Source organism: Teleopsis dalmanni, chromosome 2 (assembly GCF_002237135.1).
Source record: "Teleopsis dalmanni isolate 2A chromosome 2, ASM223713v2, whole genome shotgun sequence".
Taxonomy (NCBI): Eukaryota; Metazoa; Arthropoda; class Insecta; order Diptera; family Diopsidae; genus Teleopsis; species Teleopsis dalmanni.
The window spans coordinates 108,049,980-108,064,098 of NC_051847.1; the positions used below are offsets into that span (position 1 = coordinate 108,049,980).

The 14,119-nt window shown below is 34.3% G+C and overlaps 1 protein-coding gene across 1 annotated transcript; it reads left to right on the forward strand.

Annotated features, from left to right (window-relative positions):
• Positions 1–12,850: 12,850 nt before the first annotated feature.
• Positions 12,851–13,896, forward strand: LOC119682228 (40S ribosomal protein S23). The gene is made up of 3 exons (XM_038095600.1): positions 12,851–12,933; positions 13,219–13,378; positions 13,571–13,896. The coding sequence occupies exons 1-3, from the start codon at positions 12,930–12,932 to the stop codon at positions 13,836–13,838; spliced, it is 432 nt and encodes a 143-aa protein (XP_037951528.1). The 5' UTR covers positions 12,851–12,929; the 3' UTR covers positions 13,839–13,896.
• Positions 13,897–14,119: the final 223 nt, after the last annotated feature.

Below are 14,119 nucleotides of genomic sequence, written 5' to 3' on the forward strand. Positions count from 1 at the left end.
ATAACTAATTGTTCTTCTATTAGCTTGCGATATGTATCCCAACACGTTTTATAATTATAAGTATTATTGTAAACTAGTACTATCGATAAGTAGTCACAGGACAACTCAAGACTGGAATGAATGGAAAGGTTATTTACATTTATGTTTTTGTTATAAAGAAGTCAATCAAATCAGCTTGCTTTCTTGGGTCACTAGGCCAGTAGGTTGGTTCACCAGTACTTATAAATTTTGCTTTATATTCACTCAGTACAGTGTAAAGATTTTTAACCTTTGCGTTTGTTAAACGTGATCTCTATAGTGAATTTTTTGCGTTGAAATCCCCACTGACTATAAATCTTTGACCAAGAGATTTGAAGAAATTTAAATACGGCAGCCAATTTTAATAGACTATGAGAATCTTCAATCATAATTGTGGTCGCTTGTATTTGTTCTGTTCTATGATTTTCTGATTCAGAGCTAACTATACAGTTTTTTATGAAGATGGTAGTTCCACCGTGTCCTTTTCCGTCGGGATGGTCGGTTTGAAATATTGTGTAATTATCTATTTTTACATAGCTTTTTTAAGTGAAATGCGTTTCTGAGGTTAACAGTATGTCGATCGAATTTGAATACAGAAAGTTTTCAATTCATTGACATGTCTACTTACACCGTTTGCATTCCATGCTACTATTTTCAAGCCATTGTACTTACCCATTGATTTTTGTGACCAACGCCGTTAAAATGTTCATCATTCCTGACATTCGTGTTATCAATGTTTTCATCATTTCTTTTAACTCTGCGAGTTCTGAGTAAGAGTAAGAGTTACATTTAACAGGTGTTTGGCGCGTAACTTGGGCATATGATAATGTTTGTGGCATGTTGACATTTGTGTTTGGAGTAGTTGCATTGTTTGTTGTGTTAGAAGGTTGTTGATGACTTGTTTGGACGGGTGTTACTTTTTCTCTCATGATTGGATATCGTTTTATTCTAAGTGACTTGTACACCTAACATCCGTTGTAATTGGCTGTATGCTTTTCTCCGCATAAGACACAGCTTATGTTTTCAGTATTTCCTTTTGTTGGACAAATGGCGGTTCTATGATTTCCTGCACATTTAATACAAACCGGTGACGGTGCAGAAATTTTATGTGTGTCCAAATTTTTGACAGTTTGAACATTGAGGTATATCTCCAATTCGGGTTTACGCAGAACATCTACAGTCAATGATAAGAATGGCGGCTTCTGTTTCGGCATAACTTCGCAAAAGCGTCTCTCAACATTCGGGGCATAATTTTCACTTCTCAGTGAAGGCTCCTTAATTGTCAATGTTAGTAACCAATGTCGCGCTAGCTTCTCGAAGGCTCTTAATACCTATGCCATATGTCGCTTTAACTTTGAATAAGACGAAAATTTATTAAAATTAGATTAAAATTAGATTAATTCTTCTATAGAATTTGGCAGCTTGATGCTATAGCAAGGCCATTCGGATTCATGTTTTTTCAAAAATTCAAAACCACACAACCATCGGTCATTTGGCTTAAATTTGGTTCGCAATCTGGTCGCTCCGTCGGCAATGTTTTCGTTAGTTGCCACCCAGCGCCACTGCTTTGGTTGGTTATAGGCAATTAATTCTGCAATGCGATGTCCTAAGAGCGGTTTCTTCCTTTCTGAAGCATGTATTCAATGCAGTACAGTTCGGCTATCGGTCCAGTAGGTGACTTTTGGGATGTGAATATTGTGCACTTTTAAAATGGTTTTGCTAATGAGTATACCAAGCACAGCGGCTTGTAGTTCAAGTCGTGGGATTGTACATAAGACTTTTCGGCGCCGTTCTTGTTTTTCCTAATATGAAGCTTATTTTGATATCTTTTTTGATATCAATTTTAAGATATTTCAGCTTTTCAAACTCTGACCACCAGGGTGGTTAAAGTTCAAAAATTGACTTCGTTATAGGCTCGTGTCATTCTACTTGACATTTCTATACTCGTTGCATAAAAAGTTACGGCTGTAAAAGGAAGTCGGCAATAAACCCATTAGGATGAAACACGGCCATTGTAATAGTAAAAGTTCTCTTTTTGTAGGTGGACATATTCCTTTAAAAACATCATTTGGTACACGATGGAATTTGGTTGATACTCGAATACATCTGCATTCCTAGCATTCCTAGGTGCGTATTCCACTGCATTCCTAGCATTTTTTTTCTTGACGATGATGGTTCCATTCTCACAATATGGCTTGTTATAGCTATTTGATTGACATTCGAATTCATAGTCTGCTTAACATATTTTGAATTGGACACAAAATTGCTGAGCGCAAAAACCGCTTGGCGATTTATGTTGACAACTTGTTAGCATATTTTGATAGCGTCACACAAACTAAATCATCTACATAATGTTAATTGATAATTATATCGACTGTTTCAGGATACTCGTCGTGGAAATGTTTGGATTTTTTGTTTTTGATATACTCCGCATAACATGGGGAAATACAACGCCAAAAATCATAGAGATCATGACATAATGATGAACTTTAGAGTCATCGGCTTTGATGCGCCATAAGAATCGTTGACCATGTTAGTCTTTTGCTCGTATTTTTATTTAGGAGAACATCTCCTTTATATCTGCGGTTACTCCTATTTCACCTTGTCAAAACTTAAACAAGATATCAAGTAGTGTCTTTGATTTTTCCGAACCTTTAAGTAGTTGTGAGTTGAGTAAAACTCCATTCGCTATAGCGGCAGCATCAAACACTATGCAGACTTGTCTGGTTTATGCACGTTTTTACCAGCAAAGTGTGGTAAGTTTCTTACAGGAAGTATACATTTTCGCCCCTCATCATTCGTTAAAATTCTAGCATAACCCTTGGCAAAAAAGTTATTCATATCTGTTCGATATCGCTGGGCAAATTGTGAACAGCTATTCATTTTTTTCTCCATATTTTTGAAACAGATGCTCGCCTTCTCCAAACTGTCAGGTAGGCTTGACGCTGATGTCTTCTACCTGTCTCATAGCAACTGCCAATTTTACGCGTAGTAAATTCTAGTATTTTTCTGGCTCTTCTATTGTTCTCTGACTCGAGCAATTGTTGAGTATTGTGCACACCGAAATTTTCTATATCAAAATATTCGTCTATTAGGCGGTCTAAATTCTCATCACTGCCATGATTTCGTATGTGGATTAAAATTTATTTATATATAGTAGTAATATTATGTTCACTTATTAATACTCGTCTCTGCATTACCCGTTAAAATTGTGGTTAGGTTATCTAAATTGTAATTGAAATATAATATTTGAAATGAAAATTAAGAAAATAAAATAGATATTAATTCAAGAAAATATATACACACCATTTTCTTTTTTTTATATATTTTATCAATTTAGCACATTTTAAATAAAATAAAATCTATAAATAAATAAAACACCAAAGAAACTACACGTTTTACGAAAATAATGAAGAAAAACAAATCAAATCAGCAGAATACCGAAATAAGAAACAAGAACCCCCATATTATTCGCCGTAAGAGAAGCTCAAAGAGAAGTTAAGTGCACATGCGGAGTACCGCACACAATATGAAATAGAAAATCAATAAACCGCAAAGTAAAAAAGAATAATGCGAGATCAGCTGTAAACAAAATTAAGGCGCAACACAAAAGCTCGGACTATTCTGTATATAAGACGCACATTTTCTTATGCAGGAGACTTGGCATAGAATCTCTAAGACATATATATACAAGGATACTTCTATATCAAGAAATATCGATACTAATCATACATAAAAAACATTTTTCCTTTAGAAAATACCTGAGTCAACCAAAGTCAACCTGAATTCGTATCAGTACGCAGCTTTAGATAATTTGGAAGAGATGACCAGCGTTCTTCAATCTACCCTTTGATTTAATCACTTATTTATAAAATTAATCTAAACTTTTACAATATTTATTCACTTATTTTATTTAATTATACTAAATAATAAAATACAAAAAAAATATATAAAACCTAAGCGTGTTTCTGAATATTTTGGTTATAAAAAAAATTTATTGTAACGATCCTGGTGAGACTGAGGACATCCTAGCAAATCGAAACGAACTCAAGTAAGTGTCGTTACAGCAGGCATACGACCCTCACGATAGAACCAAGCCAATCGGAAGAATCTTCTGAATAGTTGGAAGTGTTTTCAGAGATTTTGTCTGTTGAAACCACTCATACTGCTTGCTCGGCGGTATCTAACGAACCAATGCTTCCATAATAGTTATGTAACACAAATAATGGCCACAATTGGCAGCTTTTATCACTGAAACCGTGTTTCGAATTTTTGTCGAAAATTGTATAATTTTCTCTAATTTGGACTCTTCGAACGACGGTAGCTCTTGCAGTTTTACAAATTGGTCTTTCACAATCAAGTCTGATTTTCCAAATCGAAACTGAAGCTCTTCAATAGCAATAGGCACATTGGCTGGATATATTGTCATTGACACAATAGCTTCACGTGCTGCACCAACAAGGTATTTTTGCAGCCGCATCAAATTTTCCTGTTACTGTAATTAAACATCTTTGTAGTGTCGTTGTAATTGGCGTATAAAAGTGGCCACTCCTGCAGTTGGCCGTGAAAATGTGACAAGTCATATATTATTTTATTATGGCTTCTCTCTGCCATTTTCACGCTAGACTCGTGTTCTATAAATTCAATATTGGCACTGTTACACACAACACTGTTCTTTATTTCATTATTTCATTTATTTCTACAAAATTTCTACGTTCTTCAATACTTAATTTCATTATCATATTTTTCTGCCACAGTTTCCAGTTATCATGCATACTCAAATCATTAGTCACATTTAAGTCGGATGCCAGATCCGACCATTTTTCAAAAAATAATCTTTTTTCATTTATTAGGTACTGTACTAATGTTTTTTGAATCCGATTGCCTGGCAAATTCCTAATACGATTGATGTAATCAAAATGGAATTTCAATGTTTGTCGGTAAACCAATCTTTATATGCACCATATAATTTGGGGTATTTTTTAGCAGACGAAATGTTTTCTTTATATAAAATGTCTGCAATTTTTCTACTACATCATATTTATCCACACTCCAGATTTGCGCTGCATGATTTAGAACTGATTTAACTGTGGCTTCAAAAACTTTGTATTTTACGGGCAGTGACACTTTCGGATTTCCCAAGACATTTTTCCAGGTACAATTAATAGCCAATTTAGCTTCCTTTAACTTCTCGTTCAAGTGGTTATCAAATTTTGAGGTATATTTCATATTTCTCATCGTTAAGCTACCATTTTTCGTCATTCCTCAATCTTCTAGCATGTTTCTTAAATATCATCACTTTCGATTTGTCTGTGTTTGTAGATAGTCCCCATAAGTTGCAATATATATTTAATTCATCTATTATATTTTGTAACATTAATGAAGAATCTGCAAACAGCACAGTATCATCAGCATATAATAGTACTTTTATGCACATGTTTGCAATCATAACACCACCAGGAAGAAATTTACTTAAGTCATCAACGAACAGTGCAAACAATATAAGGCTTAAGATACAACCCCGTCTCACTCCGGTACACGTTTGGAACCATCTCCAAGTACATCTTCCGTCCCATACTGTTGACTCGTTATTGCAGTACAGATTTTGCAGTATTTTCAAGATTTTTGTTGAAAGACCCAACTGGCTAAGTTTGTAAAATAGTACGTTTCTTTGTATTGCATCGAAAGCAGCTTTAAGATCTAAATGAAAAACATATAACTTCGTGTTTTTTGCAATAAATTCTTGCGCTACACTAGTGAGGACGAAAATATTATCTACCATGGAGTAATCTTTTCGAAATCCAGCTTGAAATTCGCTTAATATGTTGTTTTCATCTACCCAATTTTTAATTCTATTATACAGGAGGGTTGTTGTTGTTGTTGTAACCCGCCGGGACCTGAAAGCAGATAACATGAAAAGATTGCAAGACGAATACATGGGTAAAGGAGTGGATAGGTGGGATTGAGTACTGGGATGAGGGAAGGAGAGGGTGTGGGAATAATTTGAAACTAACCAGGATCCAGCCGAAGAAACCTAGCTACTTCAAGAGGACGAGTCCAAAGATCAATTGGACTTAAATTGGTGTGTGCATTGGAGCAAGAAAACAGATGGGCGACGTCATGGAGCGTGGAGCTGCAGTTTGGGCACACATTAGGAATAGACGCGTTAATACGTGACTGTTAAGCATGGCTATATCCTGATTTCAATTGAGATTGGACATCAACCCTTACAGGAGTATTGAAAATACTTTAGCTGATGTATTAAGAAATGCTATAATTTGCCACATTAATTGGGTCACCTTTTTTAAATAGGGAAAATGTTATGACTTTTTTGAAACTATCAGGTGGGACTGCATTTTTAAATATATAATTGTACGATTCAACCATACGCTCTATAAACTGTGGCGTGGCATATTTTAAAAATTCAGCTGGAATTCGGTTTTCACCTGCGGCTTTGTTAGTTTTTAAATTCTGGAGCACTGCATAGACTTCTTCAATCTATATTGGAGCATATAAAGCTTCGTTTATTACATAACATACGGTAGGGCATAACTGAAAGAATGGTTTACTATGGTGTATTACCATTTAACTGTTTTTTAAAATAAGCCACCAAAGCTTCGGCGTTCACTTTAATTCCTTTTATGTGATCTGCACGATTTATTTTTTAATTCCACTTCAAAATGATTTGCTATCAGCTGCTTAGGATATCGACATTGCCTTTCATTAAAATACAACTTCCTTTTCTCATCACACAGCTTTTTGTATTCTCTGTTTACATTTTTGTATTTCTCTAAAGCTGAAATATCACCACCTTTTTTTACTGTTCGTAGCCATTTAAATGATTTCGTTCTTGCTGTCACATTCAAAATCATACCATTCGGTTTCAATCATACCGCCAAATTACCCTGAAAAGATTTTGCTGCTTGTTTTACACAATTATTTAGAATGTTATCTCCTTCGTTCGACGCAAATGTACTACCTTCGCATGCATTAAGAGTTTCCTTAAGCTTGTCTTGGTACAGATCTATATATTTATCTTTCCATATCAGTTTAGGTAGCAACTGCATTTTAATTTCATTTGAATTAGAAGCATCTAGATTTACCATAATTTCTAGTGGCTAATCATCAGAGTATATCACGTATTTGAAACTGTTCAGTTATTATTAACCATACTCCTTTCATAAAACAATAATCTATCGTTCACCTCTGATAAACGTGAATGTACCCTCTCTGTCGCCTTTAGTGCGGCCATTTAACACGGTGACACCAAATGAACTGCAAATTTCTAGTAATTGTTTGCCATTTCTATATATAACTGTATCTATTGCTACTCTGTGGTTCAATACTTCAGACCACTGCATACTCGGGCTAAATTTCAAATATTGTTCTTCACCTATTTGTGCATTGAAGTCACCTGTTATCATGATATTATCGTTCTGAGCTTCCACTACTATACCACATAAGTTATTGAAATCATTTTTCCTGTTATTGCAATTTAGATAAATTGGGATTAAACATAATTTTTGATTATTAGTGATTATCTCGATTATTGTTGAGTTCATAATGTGCTTGTACACCACAGTACCGCAAAACTGCAATTGCTTTCGTACACCATACAATTTTTCTCCACTGGCTCGACCTCTATTTGTTGTTCTTGTTGCAGGCACCCAATGAAGATTGTATTCTCTAAATATATTTTCAATATAATCTGTGTTATAATTGTTTTAATTCCTCCACACCGTCACCTTCTTTGCACTTTAGTTTCTTATTTTTGTCGAAATGCATCCTTTTTCCTGATATGTTTATGTTGTCATCCAAGTCTTCCAATTTCCCTCCTGCCCACATCTCTATCGTTTCTTAATTTTTCAATCTCTAGTTTTACCCTTTGGTTTTCATTTTCCAATTTTTCCATTTTCAGTGACACGTTGCCCACTTGTTCCTTCAATTCGCATATGTCACTCTTTGATGCTTGCGTAGCTATTTGCGAATCAAACTTACTACTTAGGCCTGCAATATTTGATTCAAATTTTTCTGCCATTTGTTAAATAGCCTGCATAATATCACCGAGCGAAAAATCTGGCGAAAGCTCAGATCGCATACGCTTTTCTTGCCTCTGTGCTTGCCTATTTGGTGTGCAAGGTCCGATTTACTTTTGACGCATTCTGCATATGTTGGTGGCGATCTTTCAACTGGCATTTTTTTTTTTTTGTATATATTTTATATATTTGTTTTGTTTAATATTATGATATCAACTTTTAGCACCACATTCGAACGCGTAGTAATTACAAGAACGTTTATTTATAAACTTTCAAAACCTGTATAAAACCTGTATTGTTAAGTATATAAACCCCGTAATTGTTTTGCAGCTGTATACTGCGTGTCTTCTCTGTGGCTTTCGGCAAAAAACTGGCGTCATCACACATGACAGCTTGTGGGCTTATTCACTGCAGGCAGTTTTAGTTAGTGCAAAATAGGTGCTCAATACAGGCAAATTCTCAACAAATGGTTTCCCTCACATCACGTCTCACATATAAAACTGAAAAATCCTTTTAACTTTAAGAACTCTGTTTGGTTTCTTCGTAGATATTGAAGGGGCTTTTGTGAGCACATTATCTAGGTGTTGATAATGCGCTCACTGGCTTTATAAATCAGCTGCTAAGTGACAGACTCATTGAAACGACGATTGGCTCTTCAAGGAGGAGTACTCTTCCCCATCCTCTGGAACATAGTGGTGAATGAAGTGCTAATAAAACTGATGATAGAGGGCTGCGAAACCATTGCTTATGCGGATGATATTGAGATAATAGTCACCAGAAAATATGCTATCTTAGAGATATTCTGCAAAACGGTCTTAATATCTTAAATAAATCCCAACAAAACCGAAATCGAAGGTTTCACCAGAAAGCATATGGTCCCTAATCATTCTTGCTAACCGGAAAGTATGCTATCTTTCAATCAAATTGTCTCAGCTGTGGGGAAGACGGTAACAGTGCCTCTCATCTACTATGTTAAGTGCATAAAATTCAGCGGCTTCGTTGGCTTACTCATGTCGTGCGAATAGAAAAAAGTGCTTCGGCTAGAAAGGTGTTTGATTCGGTATCCGCAGGTGAAAAATGTGGTAGAGGACGTCCGCATCTTCTGTGGTGACCAACGATTTGGGGGAGTTACAAACTGGCGACAGCAAGCAACTAATCAGACTGGCAGGCGGTGGCTACTCAACGCGGCCAAGGACGACTCACGTCTGTAATGGCCAAACAAGTAAGTAAGGTAATAGGCTAATTTGTGTGTGTGTGAGGAAGTTTTTTCTGGAGATTTTTTTTTTGCTCTCCAGAGGAAATAGTTCGTTTCAAAAGTAGGTGTCAAGTTTTAAGGTAGTTTCCTATAGAGATGTTAGCTGTTTCTTTTAGCAAGTTTTTAATAAGTTTTGAGATTTTGTTAAGTTTTCATTTGTCATTATCTGATCTTGAAGATTGCCATCTTTTGTGGATTTCTCTTTTATAAAAGACAAAGTAGACTCAGAAATTTTGTTGTCATTTGAGCGTTTGGTTACTTTTGGTGTCGCACGATCTGTTGGTAGCAGAATTATTTCGTTTAAGTGTGTAATATTACTATCTATGTCATTTCTATCTATATATTAAGTATTGGTTCATGACTAATGTACTCACGGAAAATATTCTAATTGGTTTTATTATTATATATTATATGATTTTCAGATTCTCTAGCTGTTATTACAAAATAATTGAATTGGGTAGGGGAATATTCCGATGATAGGTCAAAGATTGAAGTTATCGAGAAATTATCGTGATTCATATTTTTAATTTATATTAAAATTAAAAATAACTTAAAAATATAAGAATTAAAGTTAATCCCACTTTATCCCCGACGACAGATGAAGTGGCAAATGGTCTATTCTTCAAAGATAAAGATGCAAATTTAAGCTACCTTATAGACACCGGGCAAAAGTTTCAATACTACCAAAAAAGATGCAAGCCGCCAACACAACTCCCAAGCAGTACTGCCTATATACGCCGAACGGAACGAAAATTAACACATATGGAACAAAATTAATGCAAGTCAATTTAGGGTTGCGTAGACAGTTCCAATGGGAGTTCCTAATTGCAGAAGTGAATTACCCAATAATTAGAGCAGATTTTCTTAATAACTTTAGTCTGATAGTGGATCTTAAAAATAAAAGAATTTGCGAAGGCATCACAGGTCTCCAGATAGGGGGTACAAAGAAAAAGGTGCACTGCAATAACCAAATACTGTTGACGCAGTACACAACATGCTAAAATACTATAAAGAAATAACGGAACCAGCTACGTTAAATAAAAAAGCACGGAAAGTCACATTGATCCAGCATCAAATTGTCACAAGAGGACAACCAGTATTTGTGAAACCCCGGCGATAAAATAAAGAAATAGCGAAGAAGGAGGTCGAATTTATGATAAAACAAGGGATTTGCAGACCAAGTGGCGGCAACTGGGCAAGCCCATTATATTTAGCAGCGAAAAAGGATGGTAAACGACGACCGTGTGGAGACTACAGAAAACTCAATTCCATAACACTGCCAGACTGATTCCCCACATACACAACTTCACCCGCATATTACACAATAAAAAAATTGTTTCAACTATTAAACTTGAAAGAGCATACAACCTAATTCCAATCGCCGAATAATAATAACAATAATAACCCCATTCAGTTCATATGAATTTAACGTAATGACTTTTGGTCTATGCAACACCGCACAAACGTTTCAAAAATTTATGAATGACGTGTTAAAAAACGTAGATTACATAGTAACATACATAGACGACATATGCGTGGCATCAGCTGATGAGGAAAAGCATGAGATGCGCTTAAGAGAGGTTAATAACAGGTAATAAGAAGTACAATAAATCTCCAGTTGTGTGGACAGCAGAAGCCGAAAAAACTTTTAAAGTTTGTAAAAACGAACTAGCAAATGCTGCAATGTTAGCTCACCCGGCTCCAAACGCAAAATTAGTGCTAAATGTAGACGCTAGTAACATCGCAGTAGGATCAAATTTGCAACAGCTAGTAAAGAGACAAATGCAACCATTGAGATTCTATTCTAAATGGCTGACAGAGGTGCAGAAAAAAAATATAGTAGGTATGAACGCAAGCTCCTTGCGATATATATGGTTATACATACGGTTAACTGCTTCAGGTATATGATTGAAGGCAGGAACTGCACTATACTAAAGCGTCCGAATGTCAACTTCGTCATTAAGATTTCATCGGGCAGCTGACAATAGATATTCAGCACAAAACAGACAATCAAAAAAACAGTTGCAAACGCTTTATCCCGAATGGAAAGTGTGGTGACCGAATCAGACGACCACTTGACTACCGTAAATTGGCAGAAGCGCAAAAAACTGATCAAGAGCTCAAAGAATTGTTAAAAAACCGTGCAGCGTCATCTCTGGAACTTAAGTTGGTGAATATGCCTCTAGATGATGTTTTATATACTGTGACGTATCCGGAAAGATAGCCAAAATTCTTTTAGAAAAAAAAAATGAATATAATAATATTTTATTTATTCATTTATAAATTTTTTTTCAGAGTCACTGTCACTTTGCAATAAGTTTATTATCCCTTTTTATGTTTTTCACTTAGAAAACACCGAAAGTTACGGAGTAATTTTTTTTTTGTGCGCACACGATTTTGATTCAATATTTTAATTTTGCGAATATTTGATAAACAAAATTTTCGCAAGCAATGTAACCGTAACCTGCAAGGTGTTCGCATTAGAAAACATATGTACGAACACGGAATAAAAATCCGCATGCAATGTAACCGCAGCCTAATGTGTGATATAAAATACAATATTCAAATCAATAGTGGAAGCATTGAGTTTAAAGGTTGATATTCTTTAAACTCAATCGTTTTACTATTATAAAAAAATTATATTACATAATAGCTGAAATTTTTTTTTCAGAGGTATACAAAATCAGGAGACTTAATGTTTGGTTGAAATAAATTGGCATCACTTTTAAAAAAATGCTTATTTTTGACATATGTTCTTTGTTGTGTTGTGTGCAGTATGAAATATAAAAAATGTGAACACTTGAAATTAATTAATTAATGTAAATAAAAGAAAACAAAATGAATATTAGAACGGTAATGGTTATTATTTTTATCTAACATTTTTATTAATTTATTTATTTATGTATTTATATATATTAGTTAATGAAATGCTTACAAGTTTTTAGTGGATGGCTGGAAATTTTCAACTATTCCCCAATAGACTGATTTTGGTTGCACCAAAAATTTAAAATGTTAAAAGAGCATTATTTTTGCATCCCATGTTTTCTCTCGTAAGCTGCAAATATTTTTTGCTACTCTGAAAAAAAAAATACTACTAATATGAGTTTTAAATACCTTTCCGCAAATATAATTTATATGTGTTATGTTAATATTATACTATTAATATGCTATCAAACATAAAGAAAATAATTAGCTATAAATATTTCGTGCGCAATAGCATTAACTCAAATCACAACAACAACAAAATAAATAATTCAAGCTATTTAATTAATTAATTCAATTCATTCTATAAATGAGAATATTGATACTTTTAAAAACGTCACGAACTATAATTTACATATTAAGGCAACAATTTTTATTATAATTGGAATAAATGGGATTCATTTTAATTAACTGTGCAATGTAAATAGGCTATAGGACATAAACTCCATGTATCAATAAAAATTTGTTATAATAAAACTTTCCTCTTCCGGAGTTTCTCTTCTTGGTAATTGTTCTTTGTAGCAAAAAATCCGAACGCAGCAAAGTAAATGTCAAACTGGTAACACTCATAATTTAAGAAAATATGTCATCGCCTCGCTCTTTTACTTCCGCCATTGTTCGCGATAGTTTGTTAAATTATGGGTAAGCAGAGTTTTTACAAACTAGTTAATAAAATTAGTGGATAAATAATGTAAAACATTATTATTTGGTACATGAAACTATATAATGATATTTTCGCGAAGTTATTACGTTCCGTTACAGTGTTCGAAAAATTTGTAGTAACTGCGTGTATAAAGTAAAATTAATCTTATAATATCTGTGTAATCTTTCTTTATAAATTGTTTAGTTTGTATTAATTTTTGTTTTCAAAATATCATGGTTGTAGCGGTTTTAATAGTTAGGCTATTTTGTTATTTTTTCATAAAGGTAAGCCAAGAGGTTTGAGAACAGCTAGAAAACATGTTAATCATCGACGTGACCAACGTTGGGCTGACAAGGATTACAAAAAGGCTCATTTAGGTACAAGATGGAAGGCCAATCCTTTCGGCGGAGCTTCACATGCAAAGGGAATCGTTCTTGAAAAAGTGTAAGACACATTTTTTTTTTTTTTTTTGAATTAATTTAAAAACTGATCTATGGTTCGCAGTATATTTTTGTGCTTTTGTTGTTTTGAATTCAAATCACAGGATTATACTGTGAGTCGTGGTTTGGCAGATGCAACAGTTAAATATTTATTGAGAGTTGTAAATTTTATATTAATGTGTATTTTCCTTCGTAGAGGCGTTGAAGCTAAACAGCCAAATTCAGCTATTCGCAAGTGTGTCCGCGTTCAATTGATCAAAAACGGAAAAAAAATTACAGCTTTCGTCCCTCGTGATGGTAGTTTAAACTACATAGAAGAAAATGACGAAGTCTTAGTTGCCGGTTTCGGTCGTAAGGGTCATGCTGTTGGTGACATTCCCGGTGTTCGATTCAAAGTTGTTAAAGTAGCTAACGTATCGCTTTTGGCGCTGTACAAGGAAAAGAAGGAACGCCCAAGATCTTAAACCATCTGATTTCTTGTGCTTCACAATAATGTAACAATAAAAACGTTATAAAAAATTATTACGTGAACTTTACTTGAATGCGAATACTGGATTACACACATTTACTTAACATCAGTGTAGGGTGTGATAAGTATTTATATTTTTCAAAATAATATGTTAATTAAAACTTGTTTTGTTATCTATAAGCATAAATGTAATAGAAAATGTTTTTGGGTTAAGTGTTAAACAAACGCGCTGATATTTAATAAAAACGTATACATCAGGTTCCAAAAAATATATTA